This window comes from Typha angustifolia, chromosome 13 (genome assembly GCF_048772165.1).
Source record: "Typha angustifolia cultivar Huaian chromosome 13, ASM4877216v1, whole genome shotgun sequence".
NCBI classification, from domain to species: Eukaryota; Viridiplantae; Streptophyta; class Magnoliopsida; order Poales; family Typhaceae; genus Typha; species Typha angustifolia.
The window spans coordinates 12,933,394-12,946,144 of NC_133251.1; the positions used below are offsets into that span (position 1 = coordinate 12,933,394).

Genomic DNA, 12,751 nt, shown 5'->3' on the forward strand with positions numbered 1-12,751 from the left:
GGGGATGAAAACAGATGAGTGCACAGAAGGTACCATGTTGCTGAACCTACTATGCATCACGCTATAACTATATAGATGACTTAAATTCTGACATTTCACTTTGCCGCTTTATGCAGAGCCAGAATCAGGTGTTTCGAGGAAGAGAAACCTCAGCAGTAAAAAGAAGATATGTGTACCTCCCAACTTTTTTCTCCTATGCGCCATTAGCTTCATGGAATAAATTTGTTGATTAGATGGTTATAAAAAGAGAGGGCGTCTTGTGCATGAGGCTCCTGCCAATGTGGTGTTTAGGGAGAAGATTTACATAGGTTTTACACTAAAAGGTTATTTCTATTACTTGGACCCAAGACCTCTAGAATGTTATGGGTAAGCTTTACCATCACATAGAGTGGCACCCTCTTGTTGATTAGACTGTTATGGGAATTAATATACTTATAATAAAGAGAAAGTGCCATGTTAATCCAGTTTTAAGATGTGCAATGTAGTGAGTTGGATGCATAGCATGATACTTTAGCTTGGTATCAGGATGGATTACTCAGCAGAATTTAACTAAACGGGTGGCATGAGATGTGTTCTAGGCTTGGCATCTGAGTGGGTTAGTCTAAGATATTGTCCAGCATTTTATTTCCAATGCACAGGGTGCCGTCTAGCAGCTGAATATAAGGTTCAATTTACTACTACAGAAGTTGTTACTAAGAAGTTACCTAGGTCTATTCTGGAGAGAAGATGTGTGCACTGTGTAGGTCTTTTACTAAGCGGTTATTTCTGTTATTTGAACCCAAGATCTCTGATATGTATGGGCTCATTTGATTTGAGTTCAAGGAGGGTCCTTGAAATAGTTTAGAGACCCATAATTTGGTTTAGTAACTAAATATCTTTTTATTCTTTCTATACCTGATCAAGTTCAGTTTTTAATAAATTAAGAAAAAGAAATGAGGCTAATTAATAAAGTTCGAGACTTAGGAACAGATTTGATAAATACTGATGACTCTCGGATAGAGTATTAGAACGGAAAGATCCATTAGATAATGAACTATTGGTTCTAAGCCATCACTGGCGATGAATCAACATTTCAAAGTGCTTTTCTTGCGTATTCTTGATGAACCAACATTTACATAAGAAATGATCCAATTTTTTTCATCGGGTCCAGGTGAAGACCAAAGATCTTGAGCGACTAATCCGGCAGAACAACTCAAAAGATAAAGAAGTATAGTTAATTTCTTCATGCTCGTTCCAAGTTCGAAGTACCATTTGTACAAATAAGTATCCCCTTCCTTACATGATTTCTTCTTCATATAGATAGATATAGGATCTATGGGGCAATTACTTAGAAGTACATTTTGTGCAACAGCCCTTCCTATCTGATAGAAAAGGATCCCATGATCCTGAACCGATCTTACTTGGGATCGCAAATCCCAAGTTTGTCTAACCTCAAACCAAACAAGACTCCAATTTTTCATTCCACTACCTTGATGTAGGATAATTGAGATCAAATCTGTTGGTGCTGGTTTAAGTCACTTGGAGCTTGTTTGGTTTGAGGTTAAGCTCCGAACTTAATTAGTTAATTTTATTTTTTTGGAGAGTGCGCCTGGTTAGGTATAAAAAAATAAACAAATATTTGGTTATTGAATCATGTTAAGAGGTCTTTGAACTCAAACCAAGCAACTCTAAAGGAATAACTTTACCATGATATAAAGTTGTGACACCCTCTTGTTGATTAGATTGTTTTTAAAATTAACATACTTTTAACAAAGAGAAAGTTGTTAGGAGAAGTTGGTAGAAAACTTACGAGAAGAAGAATGTTCTTTTGATACTTAACACAAGATAAAGTAGATAAAAATTTTAAATATTTTTACTTCACTTGCATACCAATACATATGATAAGACCGCATATAAATAGTGGTTTACCTAACTCTTAGTTATACTACGCGACTCTTTGTTATACTTTGATTTCCATCATCTAGAGGACCCAAAAAGAATACTATTATTTAAAGATATAGAGAAGATTAAGAGTAACCTCAAAACCAAAGCACCAATATTCTTGATTACTATACTAGCCAATTAATGTGGGTTAGCTTAATATTCCAACATTCTCCTCTTAAGTTAGTCCATTTCTATACCGAGCTTCTTCTTCAATTTTGTGAAGGTATCTATCTTGGGAGCTTTGGTGAATATATCAGCTAATTAATCTTGAGTCTTGCAATACTTAACCTCGATCACACCACCTTTAACCAAATCCCAAATGAAATGATACCTAACTCGAATATGCTTGCTTCTACTATAGAAGACCATGATCTTTGTTAGTGCAATTGTTGATTTGTTATCACAAAATAAATGTGGATCTTTTCCTTGTGGATGCTTGAGTTATTCCAAAATTCACCTTAGCCATAATATTTGACAATTAGCAAATGACAAGGAAATCTACTCTGCTTCCGTGGTAGAGAGAGCAACAACATTTTCTTCTTTGAAGACTATGAGATTGCACTGGAGCCGACATTGAAAACTTAGCCAAAAATACTCTTGCTATTGTCGGCACTTCCACTCCAATCACTGTCATTATAGCCAACTAAACATAAATTATCAGTACTTATTTATGTTAGTATTTTTGTAAGTAATACCTTCATCCAAAATATCACTAATATATCTCAAAATTCTTTTCCCAACATTCTAATGACATCTCCTTGGTGTTTTCATGAATTTCTTCAAAAGACTAACAAAGTATAAAATATCTGATCTTGTATCTATTAAGTACATGAGACTACCAATGATGCTTCTATAAAAAATAGCATCAACAAGTTTATTATCACATTGCTTGCTTAATTTCAAGCCAACCTTTATAGATGTGCTTATAAGTGAAGACTCTGATGATGAAGATGTTGAAGACGACGTGCAAGAAGAAGACTGGGACGTAGGTGGAGTTCTTTCTTCTTCTCTATGATCACCACTTTGACTTTCTTCTTCGCCTGTAAGAATAGAAGATTTGCTTTTCTCTTTTCCATCCCGCTCTTAAGATTCTTCTTTATTAAATTTATATCTCCGCTCACAATAACCTTCTTAGTAAGGAAATTAAAGAGTTTATAGGCTTTGGACTCATCGGAGACATGCATATAAACAATGCTTCCAAAATCCTTCAAGTGCAACACAAAAGGTGAGTGCCGACTGTAAGCTTCTTGAGGTATCATGCCATGCACATTTTTATAAGTTGCAATTCAAAAGATAGATGACACATGCAATGACTTTGACCTAAAATATATTAAGCATCTCTTTAGCCTTTAGCATATTTCTAGTAAACTCCATAATTGTTTGGTTTTACCTTTTCGTCACCCCATTTTGTTTTGGTATGTAGTGGATAGTAACTTAATAGTTTATGCCATGCTCTTTGAAAAAGAAAGATAAAATTTTGTGAATTATGTTCAACTCTTTGGTTGGAACGCAAAGTTTTTAAAATATGTCAACTTTGCTTTTTGACCAAAATTTTGAATTCTTTAAACTTGTTCAACACATCTCTTTTTTTTTTTAAGAAAATAAATTTACATCCTTATGCTATAATCGTCAATAAAGGTAAAAAAAATAACAATTACCTCCAATGGATGTTGTGTGCATATGGCCACATTGATCGGTATGAATAAGCTCTAGAGATTTGGATGCCCTCTAAGCTTTTTCATTGGGAAAAGAGTCCCGATGATACTTTCCAAGTGCACAGTTTTATATACTTGATCACATTGATGAACATATGGCATGCTTTGTACCATATATTTCTTGCACATGTGAGAAAGAGAGCTAAAACTCAAATAGGCATATTGGAGATGTCAAAGCCATGATTTATCATTTATGATAGTGTTGAAGCATAGAAGAACTTCACTTTGCACAAGGGAAACATCTTGTTTAATTTAATCTTTACGTTGGCTATAAAAGTATTATTCTTGTTCTTAATCTAGCATGTGTCTTCCTTGAAGAGAACATCATGGTCCTTAGAAAAAAGTTGCTCAACACTTAAAATATTTTACTTAAGGCTTAGAATATAGAAAACATTAGTAATGCGCTTGGTACCTTTCTTTATTTTGACAAGAATGTTACCACTTCTTTTGACCTGTAGCTTGTTGTCATCACTGATGTAAACCTCATTTTGAATAGATTCATCCAAAGTGACAAAAACACTTTTGCTTTTTATCATGTGGTTACTACAATCACTATCAAAATATCAAATACCGTTAATAACATCTTCTTATACATTATAAACAAGAAAGAACCATCCTCCTTTTGATCACTTTCTTGAGCATCGTTTGCATTTTTATTTTTTGCATCGGCAATCCTTTTTTTGCACATTTTTTTATGTAACTATATTTACCACAATGATGACATTGGACGTCTGTATACCATCCTCATCCTCTACCTCTACTTCTAGTTGAAGTAGATGAGAATGTATTGTTATTTTTATTTTTTTAGCCTCTTCCGCCATTACTTCTATCTCTCCCACGGTTAAAATGTCGTCTTTCTCTCCTTTTAGAACCTTCTCTTAGTAAAACTTGAGATTGAAAGGCTTGCTCTAAGGGAGGAGAATCAAGTTGATTCATGCGATGTTTATAAAATTGAAGTGATTCCAATAAACTTTCAATGGAGAGAGTAGATAAATCTTTAGATTTTTCAATATCAACAACAATATGCTCATACTTTTTAGTTAAACTTTCAAGAATTTTTTTAATTATTCTTTGGTCTGAAATTTTCTCACCATTGGTCCTTAATTGGTTGACAATAGAGATTATCCGATTGAAATTGTCTTCAACTTCTTCGGAGTCCTTCATGTGAAGAGTGTCATTCACTTACAAGAGTTTGAAGCCACACCATCTTCACATTCTCCTCTCCTTTGTAGGCTACTTTGAGTGTATCCCATGTTTCTTTTGTCATTAACATGATAGAGATTCGTTCAAAAATTACGTCGTCCATCGCTTGATAAATAAAGAACAATGCATTCTTGTCCTTTTAGTAAGTCTTCTTAACTCATTGAGCTATTATGAGATGAGTGTCGTTATGTTCTCCGGCTCAACATAGCGATTTTCTACGATATCTTATAGATCTTGGGATCTATAGAGAATCTTCATTCAGATACTCTATTTGTTATAATTCTTCCCGATGAAGTAAGAAAATTAGGGTTGCAACAAGTTATTGGAAGCCATTGTATTTAAGGAAAGCTAGCTCAGATATCATTTTATTAGGATAATGTGCTAGAAAACTTAAGAGAAAAAGATTGTTCTCTTGATACTTAACATAAGATGAAGTAGATAAAAGCTTTATACTTTCTTATTTCACTTGCATACTAATATGTAAGATAAGATTACATATATGTAGTGATTTACATCACTCGTAGTTATACTACATAATTTTTAGTTATTATTACATAACTCTTTGATTTTCATCATCAAGAGAACCTAAAAGAATACTATTATTTAAAGACATAGAGAAGACTTAAAGTCACCTTAAAGCCAAAGCACAAATATTCTTAATTTCTATACTAGCCAATTAATTTAATTGACTAGTCAAATGGGCTAACCTAATATTCCAACAAAAGTACCATATTGATCCAGTTATAAGGCGCACAATTTTGTGAGTTGGATTCCACGACATGATTGTTGAGTAGGAAGTGCAGTCGGGAGAAATTAACTAAACCGGTGGCATAAAATGTGATCCAAGCTTGGCATCTATGTGGATTAGTTTAACATATTACCTAGCATGTTATTTCCAATGCACAAGGTGCCATGTAGAGCTAAATATAAGTTTCAATTTATTCTGGTGGAATGTAATTATTGCACTGGGCTACCTAGTTGTGCATTTTTATACATCCTCGATGTTTTTCTTGAGTTGATATTAGATAATCTATGAGAAATTTGACTTATCAGGAACAGTGAGTTGATTGATGCAGCTTCTCAATAATAAGTTGCACTAACGGTCTGTTTAGTAGTGTGACTTTCGTTACCTTAGGAGTCAAGTTTGGTGAGGAAATTGCCAATACTCACCATGTACATACGAAAAATACAAGTGTGAATCTCTACGTAATTTGTAAAGTTGTATCTATTTATTTATTAGGACTGGGTATTTTTGAAGGGTCTTCAATAATGGTTTGCTTGTTGCGCAAGTAGGGCTGGGGGCATGAGCTAGGGTGACATTTTGTTATCCTAGTAAAATTCTTGTTTGTCAATAAAGCATTGTTTAGTTTAAGACTAAGCCCTGAACTCAATTAGTTAGTTTTATTTCTTAGTCTTAATGTTTCAAAAAGTAAACTTGATTAGATATAAAAAATATTATATTTAATTACTAAACCAGTTTAGGGATTTCTAAATGAGTTTAGAAGGGGGCCCCAAACTCAAAGCAAACATGGCCTAATTGCTTTGCATAGATACACATATTATGATTATAGAGATTGCTTAGTTCTAGTAACGATAGTGTTTCAAACTGTCAATGAGCAAACCATATAAAGGGGCATGTTATGTTGGATCCGCATAGCCAGTAGATAGATGCTAGACAATTTAAATCTCCTAAAAGCTAATATGAAATGTTCTGAAGATATCTGTTCATTGCATTAAAAAAGAGATACTAAATATATGATTTCTCAACAATAGAAGAAAAGATCTCTCCTGAGTTCTGAATTAAATTTTTATGTATAATGACAGCTCATCCATAGTTACCATGTCAGTGTAAGGCTTTGAATTTGTAAAAGGCGGCAGTAAATATATAGTTGTTGATAAATGTCGACACGTTTACTACTTACATCATTACATATTTGAAAGAAATGTGAGGTGTCTAGACTCTAAAGGAGCATAAATTATTATATACTTGTGTATCATTAGCTTTTCTGACTTTAGAAGAGGATAAACTCATAAATGGACATGATCAGATTCTGAATTTTCTATGAACTCATGTACCTTGTTTTTTGGTAATCACTCTGTGTGTTAGGGTGCTTCAGGTGTAGTAATGTAAGATGATGCATTTTTACTACCAAGTATACTAGAATCTTGCGATCCATTTTCTTGTAACTTCACAGTATAGAAGAAATGCCTGAGGGCTCAATGAAGATAAGCAAGAAACAACACGTAGAGGAAGAGTTAGCTGCAAAGGTAAAATCTCCAGATTTCTTGTGAAGATTGTCTGCTAATTTGAACTCGTGAAAAATGTTTCTTTTGGCTTCTTTCAGGTTATAGCTCATCATAAAGAAGGCAAGCTACAAACCCTTACAGTTGCAGATCTAAAATGTTTTCTCACCAGCAAGAAGGCAAAAGTGAGAGGAAAGAAGGAGGATCTTCTCAGCCGAGTAAGTGCCTTGCTTGCTTGATACTCTTTGATCTACTCCATCGGTGTTTGGCTCTGTTAAGCTGTAACTAGAATGGATGTTCCTTGTATACCCAAGATTATGTATCAAATTTGTTGCTATGAATGAACGCTATGGTTCCTTTCACAGTAAATTAGTGCTGCTTTACTGTTAATCCTCTATATCACTATCTTACACTGTTTTCACTTAATTTATCAATGTTGTTATTACCCGTGATTCACACCAACAGATGATGATCTACGACACTTGGACAAGTAAGTTGACTCAAACTTCTTTTCCTACATGAACTCGGGGCATGACATAGTTCAGCACAGCAATGCCCATTGTTTTGCCTTTTTGTCCCCCCCCCCCCCCCCCCCCCCCCCCTCAACCTACCAAATTATATTGCAATAGCTGGCTGCTGATGGGAAGTGCCTTTGTTCTGGATGCATGAAAGCAACCACTCCATGCATGGGAAGTGGCTTAGTATTTTGCGGCAAATTAAATATTTGAATTTCATATCATTGTCAGACAGTTCTCTTAGAGTGAGTTATTCTCGTGTTGCTCCAGTTCCCTTCATAGATTTCTTAAGTGGAATAAGATTGCATTCATCTCTGAGATAATAATTTATATGGAGTGGGCGTTTATATACTGCGCCGCATTTGGGCGATATCCTCTCTTCCTCAATATTCCAAATGTCAATATGGAGGTGGCAATACTTTATCTATTAAGTCTTGCTATATAATTAATGGCAAATGATGATGACATCTGCCTCTTCCCTTCAGGAAATTGGGAAGTTGCTGCACTTGCCAAATTTTAAAATATTCAATTGCCTGCTACTGCTGCTGCTTGCTTATACGCAGGAGCGTTTACCAAGAAAATATAAAAGAATCTGCAGACGAAGGATGGAAAAGGAATCTAAATAGCATTATATGCTTTTCTAACGGTGAATCACTTAACTACTTCTTGCATTGTTAGTTTTCTAGATTTATTTGCAAATCCCACATGACAAGAGCGTAGGCATAGATTGCAGGAGGAAATTAGAAGACTAATCCAGTCAAAATTTGATCATTTTGCTCAACCAAGAAATACTAACCAGAACCCCCACAAATAGGACCACCAAATTTTGTAGACCGAAGAATACTAGATTATAATCAAAGGTTTTTATTTTTTTTATCTTTAAATTTTAAAAATCAACAAATGAATGAGATTATTACGTGCATGTCGACATAGAGTTTAGAAGGATAATTAATGTACCAAAGAGATGTACAATGGTCTTAAGCGTAATGCAGTTAATTCCAATTCATTAAAGCACGACATGTACCTACACCTTAAGCGAGAAACGTACATAAAATCATAGGGTCTAAGTATGTTTAGTTAGTTAATTGAAAAGCATACGGAGTAAAAGAGAAGGCGAGGGATGGTAGGAAAAGGACAGTCCTCCCTCTCTTAAAGACATGGCAATATGGCATCCATTAACATTTACATCTACCCACAACTCCTGCCAGTCGAGTCAGGCCTCCAACATTGGCCCCTTTACCAAATGGAATCTAATCCACGAGTACAGACCTCCTCATATATATATATATATATATATATATATATATACATAGACATCTAAGTGTAATTAACAAAGTTGGTGGTCTCAGATTAAAAGATCAATGAATCACACCCTGCCCTAGAAGTACATCCACAGTTATGAAATGAAAGCACTTAAAACCTCTCAAGGTGTCTAACATGTCAAACACTCTATTTGCAATGGAACACCTCCTTTCCTGTCAGTATGTCAGTTATCCATTATGGCCCACCATGCACATGCAATGAACTTGTTTTAATGTTATGCTAAACTAGTACATGCATGACAACATGGCAGGTGCTCCTTTTTTTCCATTGCTACATATCCTCCTTTTTCTTGTTCTCTTCCTCAGCATGAGCAATTATATGAGTACATTCCAATGGAACTGGACATAAAGAGCAACACATCCATCCCTTCCATTTCTTCCCCATCCAATGATATTTTTTTCTTTTTTTCAAGTGTGGGACTAAGCCTGCGGAAGAGCATGTGCATGAGTAGAGACAGGGGCTGCAGTGGGTCGGTTGAGAGCAAAGCCAAGTGGGAAAGAGGCCAATGGACGCAAAAGCAAAGGGGGGAGAGAGAGAGAGAGAGAGAGAGAGAGAGAGAGAGAAAGAGATAACGGCACTCATATATAGAAAGAGGAGGTTCATAGGAGAGGCTTTTGAGCGCGGAGGGGACTACGGCCATTTGCAAAGAAGTGGATAACCTTCTCGTGCCAACTGCTGATTGGCTTCCTAATAAAATAATCTACTCCTTATATCAAAATAGTTTTTAGTTATACGTATGAAAAGAAAGGAGAGGGGAACACAAGAGGTTCGGGGTATATATAGGTAACAGAGGATTGAGCACAATCCAGCACATAAATACTGACAATATTTATAGTAGGTGAGAGAGAGAGAGAGAGAGAGAGAGAGAGAGAGAGAGAGAGAGAGAGAGAGAGAGAGAGAGAGAGATTTAGTGGTTTTAGACAGAGAGATGGTCAAAGTTAGGGGATAGATGATGGTGGTAACGGATGGAGGAAGGGGGCAGGCTAGGGATGGATAGAGGTAAATGTAGCACAAAATAATTGTCCCTGGAGCCAGAAGGATAAGGACACGCGTAGAGAGGAGCCAGAGACTGGTGCAGTCGTACGTCAAAACTGAAATAGATACTGTTCATTTATAGAGACTAGATAGAGAGCGATAGTACACGTCTTTTCCCCCCTCCCCCTTCCCTACCAGTAAAGAAGACCTCAACTACTATTATCGGTTGCAACTAAGCTGAGTTATAAACTGAGTTCACCACATGGGTGTCATCAGAGATGGTCATGCAACATGTCAAAAACATTATGGATTAAATGCTCCCCTCTATGATGCTCACCTACTAAATGACCATATATATGACCATATATATATATATATATATATATATATATATATACATATAGTATAATATAATATAAATACCACTCAAGGTTTTAGCCTCCACACTACTACTTTCCCTTGGGCATTCTTCCTCTCCTCTTCTTCTACAGTAGTATCCCTCTCTAGCTTATAATTGCAGTGCTTCATCCCTTCCCTCTCGTCTCTAAAGCCTAATTTTAATTCTTCGATGATCTTTACTATGAATGACATACTTTCTACAAGAAGGAAGAACTTCCCAAGTTGTGGAGCTCCTTCAGAGAGAAGGTGAAGAAGGTACCTCGCTCTCTCTCTCTCTCTCTCTCTCTCTCTCTCTCTCTGGTGCATGCTGATTTGTCTGCCACGTTCTATATATCGATCTCCACCCCCTTCTCAATCCCTAGCTAGCTAATCCTCCTACTGTAAGTCTTTATCTTAAAGGCCTTGCACCACCCCCTCAGTATCAACAAAGATGTTACCTTTCCCCGACCACCAAAACCCCTTTGAGAAGTGGTTTTATGCGCCATACGAGCTCAGCCCGGCTTCTCCAAAACTAGACCACGCTGGCTTCTTATTCCTCCCTGAGGGCCTCCACCAAAACTCCTCCATAGCAGCAGCAGCAGCTGCCACCACTGACATCATGCCGCAGCTGTCGAGACCTTTAGATCCACTAATGCAGTTCAACAATTCGATGACGTCATTACCTATGAGAATGAGCATCAGCGGGAGCCGGGGATTCGTGGGACGGAGACCGAGACCGGTGAGAAAAGATCGGCACAGCAAGATACACACTGCGGCGGGGCTCAGGGACCGGCGGATGCGGCTGTCCATGGAGGTGGCCCGCGAGTTCTTCGATCTCCAAGACGTGCTCGGCTTCGACAAGGCCAGCAAGACCTTGCACTGGCTCCTCACTATGGCGAAGCCCGCTATCGACCATCTCAGTGCCAAATCTGGATCCAAGAGTGAGTCATACACTTCGGAATGCGAGGATATATCAACCGTTTCTGATGAAAAGGTTAAGTGCTCAGAATTAATCCAGGCTATGAATAGTGATGAAGGGAAGCAGAAGAAGCCAAAGGTTAAGAAGGTGGCTGCCTCCAGGATGGCAGCGTTGCAGCATCCTATCCTCGCCACCACCAAAGAGTCGCGGGACAAGGCGAGGGCACGGGCGAGGGAGAGGACTAAAGAGAAGAATAGAATGCTCTGGGAGGCCTCCGCCTCTTCCATGGCCATTGAAGAGAATGGTGGTGAAGGATCAACCTCACACGATTTGATGAAGAATTCATCAGTGGACTTGCATTTGCAGGCTGAAACAGAAGAAAAATGCTCTTCGTCGCTGAACCAGTCTGTCGATGAAAGTACCCATGAGTTCCCAATGGAAGGTGAGCCTGCTGGGGCGATGCCGGTCTTCGATTACGGTCAGTACATCGCTAGCATCCACGACGACCAAGTTGGCATGTTCCAAGATCAATGGGACATGGACGGAGTCCTGTTGGTCGATGCACAATTCCACTCAAGACTATGGTAGGCATCTTCCAATCTCATATATATTCGAACTCTTTGTATTGTTTTGCTTCCATGCTTAGCTTTTCTAATGTTCCAGTGTTTTTCAGTACATAGTGTGATTTTTGGTCTTTCTGTAATAAAAGAGACCAAATCTCTTTCACTTCTTTTATCACCAATCCATCACTTTGGCGATTGAAATGAGCTGACATGAGATTGCTAGGGCATACATATGCCAGCCAAATAGGTTCCAAAATACTTAGGGTAATTTGCCAATCCTTTTGGCAATGGAGATGTTCATATTCTCTAGAAGACACATATATGGTTTAATTTCTATTCTAAAATTCGACTATTATCAATTCGTTTATCAACTTAAATAAAAAAAAAAATTTTAAAAACTTTTCAGATTGATTCTTCGTTACAAGCTTTCAAGTCTTCATTTCAGATATGAGTCAATTGACAAATAATAAGCAGTAGTAGGCATGAGCTACCTAGAAATCTCAGTATCAGCTTCAACTGTTGAGACTTTCGTTTTCATGTTTATATGTAGTTACTTTCAGACATGCATGCCCTTCATTTCATAGGAAGGCATTACTTATTTTCTGCAATTACATATTTCACAAATAATAAATCAACATTGTAAGATATTATCACTAAATAATATGATGTCCTCATGTAATACTCATCTGATGACCATAAAAGTAATGGGATGATGACGATAGTTTTTGTTTAGGAGGACTGATCATTATAAACAATGTCATGCAAGTTCTTCTGAACAATTGTTAAGATAGTATACCATTTATAGTTAACATCTTTGCAACAGACTACTTTTTCAATGAAAATCTCTTCAGAGATTTAACCAATCATAGCCATCAACTTTCATTATTAATCAAATCCTTTTCCACAATGTGCAACTGGCCAGTTCCTTTTCTATGCTATGCTATATGCAGAATTTATTAATTCAGAGATTACATATTTATTTTAGCATCTGAA

General features: G+C 36.8%; 1 protein-coding gene across 1 annotated transcript; it reads left to right on the forward strand.

Moving 5' to 3' along the window:
* Positions 1–10,566: 10,566 nt before the first annotated feature.
* Positions 10,567–12,749, forward strand: LOC140774435 (transcription factor TEOSINTE BRANCHED 1-like). The gene has a single exon (XM_073117438.1). The coding sequence runs from the start codon at positions 10,728–10,730 to the stop codon at positions 11,781–11,783; it is 1,056 nt and encodes a 351-aa protein (XP_072973539.1). The 5' UTR covers positions 10,567–10,727; the 3' UTR covers positions 11,784–12,749.
* Positions 12,750–12,751: the final 2 nt, after the last annotated feature.

What these genes read in the sequence shown, in the direction of transcription:
- LOC140774435 (XM_073117438.1), top strand. Translation starts at nt 10,728, where the DNA reads ATGTTACCTTTCCCCGACCACCAAAACCCCTTTGAGAAGTGGTTTTAT.